The sequence below is a fragment of the Nicotiana attenuata genome, unplaced genomic scaffold (assembly GCF_001879085.1).
Source record: "Nicotiana attenuata strain UT unplaced genomic scaffold, NIATTr2, whole genome shotgun sequence".
Taxonomy (NCBI): Eukaryota; Viridiplantae; Streptophyta; class Magnoliopsida; order Solanales; family Solanaceae; genus Nicotiana; species Nicotiana attenuata.
In genome coordinates, this window is record NW_017670762.1 from 426,083 (window position 1) to 430,531 (window position 4,449).

The 4,449-nt window shown below is 33.9% G+C and overlaps 1 protein-coding gene across 1 annotated transcript; it reads right to left on the bottom strand.

The window, feature by feature from the left end:
• Nucleotides 1-440: 440 nt before the first annotated feature.
• Nucleotides 441-3,992, bottom strand: LOC109243094 (mitochondrial import inner membrane translocase subunit TIM14-1-like). The gene is made up of 3 exons (XM_019409985.1): nucleotides 3,836-3,992; nucleotides 1,905-2,077; nucleotides 441-849 (listed from the first exon to the last, which is right to left on the bottom strand). The coding sequence occupies exons 1-3, from the start codon at nucleotides 3,836-3,838 to the stop codon at nucleotides 693-695; spliced, it is 333 nt and encodes a 110-aa protein (XP_019265530.1). The 5' UTR covers nucleotides 3,839-3,992; the 3' UTR covers nucleotides 441-692.
• Between the last annotated feature and the right edge of the window lie 457 nt (nucleotides 3,993-4,449).

Consider the following 4,449-nt stretch of genomic DNA (forward strand, 5'->3'; position numbering starts at 1 on the left):
GATCATGGACTCATAAGCTAGATTATATCTGCAGTGACCGCTTAACTTATTTTATTCGAGTATTACTGGGTGTGATCAACACTCTTAAATTCTAAAGATTTTATCGATTAATGCTTGTTAAAGATCAATCTAGAAGTTTCAATTCTCAATTTCAACTATGCTTGAATTTATCCCCAGCTAGGGACATTCAAGGGCGAAGCTACATTTATTAAAGGGTGGTCAACTGACCACCCTTTTATCGTAAAATTACACTGTATATATAGGTAAAGTATCAGGTTTTACCGGTATATAACATATATTGAACACCCTTTATCGAAGAATTTTTTTCACTTCTTTCAAGTTTGAATACCCTTGAGAAAATTTCTGGCTTCCACCGGGGACATTTTTAGAAAAGAAACTACACTCCCTCCAAATTTTCCATTTCCTTTGATGAAGGAGAGAGCACAAATAAAAATCACTTTATAAAGTCAAAGAATGTTACAAATAACTATACATTTCTGTTGATTTCACCAACAAGCTCATTCACAAAAGGGTGACACTTTCAGCACAGTTGCTGAAGCTGATCACAGTCCAATCACTTTGTTCTTTTTCGAGTTGTGAATAAATGTGCCACCAAAATTTAAATCTAGTAGGATTATCGTCGATATGAACATTCCAAGATTGGTCATACCTGGAAGTAATATCCCAAAGAATCAAAATGCAGATCCGCTGCTTTTCGTCTTTCCTAGCATCACATCTTTAGCTTCATTGATTTTAGAAGCAAGATAATGGCTGCCACCAGCATCAGGATGGTTTGCAATCATAACCCTTCTATGTGCTTCTCGAACCTTGTCTGGCGGAGCACCCTCTCTATAAGACATTTCAAAAATTATGAACTCATTAGTTAGTTCTATGATCAATGGATAAAAAGTTAGATGAGAGCCTCGTGTTTTACGAGAGCCTTTTTAGTTTTTGGAGATAAAAAATGTAGATAACCTCTGGTCTTAGAGAACGCTAGTAATCAATGTTTGTGAAACGGATGGAGCCTGGAATATTCCACCAAAAAGATTTAACCTTCTATAGTCATCCAAGGCTGTTGCTCAAGCTGTGGATATGAAGTAATGTAATCTCTCTCTCACTTCAAATATTTACAGAGTTTGGAAAATTTTCTTCGAAACTCTGCTCCTTGCTCATATGGCTCTCACAGTTTTACAATAGAGAGTCTGAGTTACTGCTTCACAATTATTTTTAGAATGGCATCAGAAGCAACCATTCAGAAATTTGATACCATCGCACAGAAATGACGAATGCTAGTCATGCGTTACTTCTTCATGGCACTTTTCTATTTGCGGACTTTTCAGCTATTGATCCAATGTTTCAAACTTACTCCAAATTTAGTTCTTGTAAAAGCTCTCACCAACACATATTACCTTTTAAGATGGATCACTTTAATAACCTTTTGTTGGCACTGGCTGTGTTTACTACGGTCAGTGAGAAGTATAGATATTCCGCCTCAGATGGAACAAGATAATTGTTTACAGTCTGCTGAAAATCGTACTCAACTTAACAAACATATGTAAACATATTCTGACTTCATTAAGATAAAATTAGTAAGATCACGAGGATCTACTAGGCATATACTATACAAAATCTTTATCAATAGAACACCTAGATCCATAACACTTTCATGCCTTGTTTTTCGCCTCAGTTCTCTTGCTGTTTCTTAACAAGTAAGACTATATTACAGAGAAACAACGGAAACAGTCTTCATGTGATAGGTGACAAGAAATTTCTTTATTCCTATTCCCTACTCCACCAATCCTAGGCAGGTTCAGGGGCAACCGGAGCCCCAAATGGTAGAGTGAATAAGCTGAAACATCTGGTTAACAGACTACAGAAATTCATTATAAATATTCAGCGCTTACCTAATTCCAAGGATAAGAGCTGCTTCCCTTTTGGTCATTTTAGGCTGGAAACCTCCTTCATAAAATTTCCGAACTCTAGGAGGTCTAGTCTTAAATGCTTGCCAAGCTTGAATTCCATATCTACCAGCAAGAGCTGCAGCAGCTATTGCAAGCCCAGCAAAAAATGGTGTTGTCTGGTGGTATTGTCAAAGTTCGTAAGTACAATTTCCGCTAAGTATAAGAACTAGAACAGTAAATTATGATTGTACTCAATTTGATACCACATGTACTTATCCAACAAACAGATGACAAAGCTTCACATCACAACTAAAGGTCACATTCACACTCCACTCAAAGTTCAAAAAATAAATAAATGGAAACTATCAAAGCATGGCCACTCCAGAATTACTGCAGCGTGTAATGAGATGCTAGTTTATGATTACCGAACAGTTATATAAGGATGCAAGAAAAATCTAGCACTGGTCATACTAATTCTCGCTTATACCTATTTCACATTACTAGAGACTAGCGACAAGCAACTAGCATTAAGATCAAGAGAAATAACAAGAGAATCACCATTTAGCACACAAAAATAAAGGATAAGAAAAATTGGCAATCTTCACTTGTGGCAACCAATCTCTGTTGCTGGTTCGCTACAAATATTATTTTAAAGGGAACAAAAAAGGCACAGTTTTTATTGAAAAATCATTATACAACATTTTTCACCCTGTTAACAAAAGATACTTGACTAAAACCAGTAGCGAAGCTACGATTTTCACTAATGTGTTTGAAAATATTAAAAAGTAAATATATCAAGGGGATTCAACACATACTATATATACATAAAAGAAAATTACCGATCTAAAAAATGTAGATTTCTGCCGAAGAATTGACACCCATTGGAGCTATGTGGTTCTGCCACTGACTCAAACCATAAAAATACTACTCATTAGGAAGTGTTCAAATACGCTAAGAACCCAAGGCTCCCATTTCCCCGAGAGAAAATCGCACTTTCAAAAACAGTTTCATTTCTAGTGCATGTGCTCAATTGCTATAAAGATTGAGCTAACTCTACTCCTTGACATGAACAACGGGTTCGATGGCAAGTTCAGAACCCATAAACCTCAATCATGGCTCCGCCTCTAACCACAAGCTTACTGGCCAAAATAACAAGGATTCATTGGTTTGATACAAAATGGCCAAAGAAATTAGGATTAATACACGTAAATCTACATTGGTTGACAAGTAACGGACAATGTTGCACATACCCCAGAAAGTATTTGGACAAAGCCCCAATTCTAATCTTATTCGTACAGAGCATAAACCCAATATGTTATTCCCTCCATTGAAATTTATATATCTTACTTTTCTTTTTAGTTTTTTTTTTTTTCTCTATATTTAGAGCCCGTTTGGCCATGAAATCTTTTTCACTTTCTTTTAAATTTAACTTTTTTTCTAAATAGCATTTGGCCATAAAATTTTCAATTTTCGCCTCAAAATGAATATTGGAATTTTTGGAAAATTTGAAAAACTCCAAAAAAACTATTTTTTTTCAAAAAATTTCACACAGATCACTCACAAAAATTCAAAAATAACCTAAAATTATATTTATGTCCAAATAAAATTCTAATTTTCAAATACCATTTTCACTTTTCGGGAATTTGACAATTCTTATGTCCAAACGCCCACTTAGTAAGTTTTAAATTTCCTCATTCTTATTTTACCTTAATGATATGCACTTGTAAAATTGTCTTTAAGACCATAAGATTCAAAAATATTTTTGGTACAAGATTTTAGTTTAAGACCACGAGATTCTAATTGGTATGTCAATTAGCAAAACAATTCTTGAAATTCTTAAGATCATTTGCAAGAACAAATATTAGCAAAGACACTTAAGCACTGAAATTTTCATGCGATGAAAAGGAATGAAACCCAATTCATAATTCACTTACCATTTCTGGGTGAAGACCAAAGGCTGGGGGATGAAGGGTCTGCTTCTGTTGGGTTCTAGAAATGAACACTGAATTACTGTTAGTTCGAGTTTTCTTTTTACTTTTGCTAAGGCAGCCATGGATTTTGGTCCTTCGAGCTGCTTCTTACTGACACGTGTTTCACCATTTGCGAACAAATTTTCTTCTTTTTCTCTTTTCCTTTTCCTTTTTTTTTTTGGTGTGCTGTTTTTTGGTAATTTTAAGATTTTGTTACTATTTGTAGTCTCTCCGTCTCAAATTATTTATGGTATTTTTTTTACATGACTCTTTAAAAAAAGTAATTAGAAGGATTTTTTGATTATATTATCCTTATTTATGTTTTAAAATATAATCTTTCTTTATTGATATTTATTCTATTTATGTGTCATCTCCATCTTCAAGAACAATTACTACTAAAGATAAAATGAGACAAAATAAATGATTTTATCTTAAACTTCTAAAATGATAAATAATTTGAAACTACTATTTTTAGAAATTACAGTAAGTAATTTGAGATGGAGGGAGTAGATGCAAATTTCGATATAGCTAGATCAAGAAGATTTTTTAGGTTGAGATTCATAATAATGTATCACAAC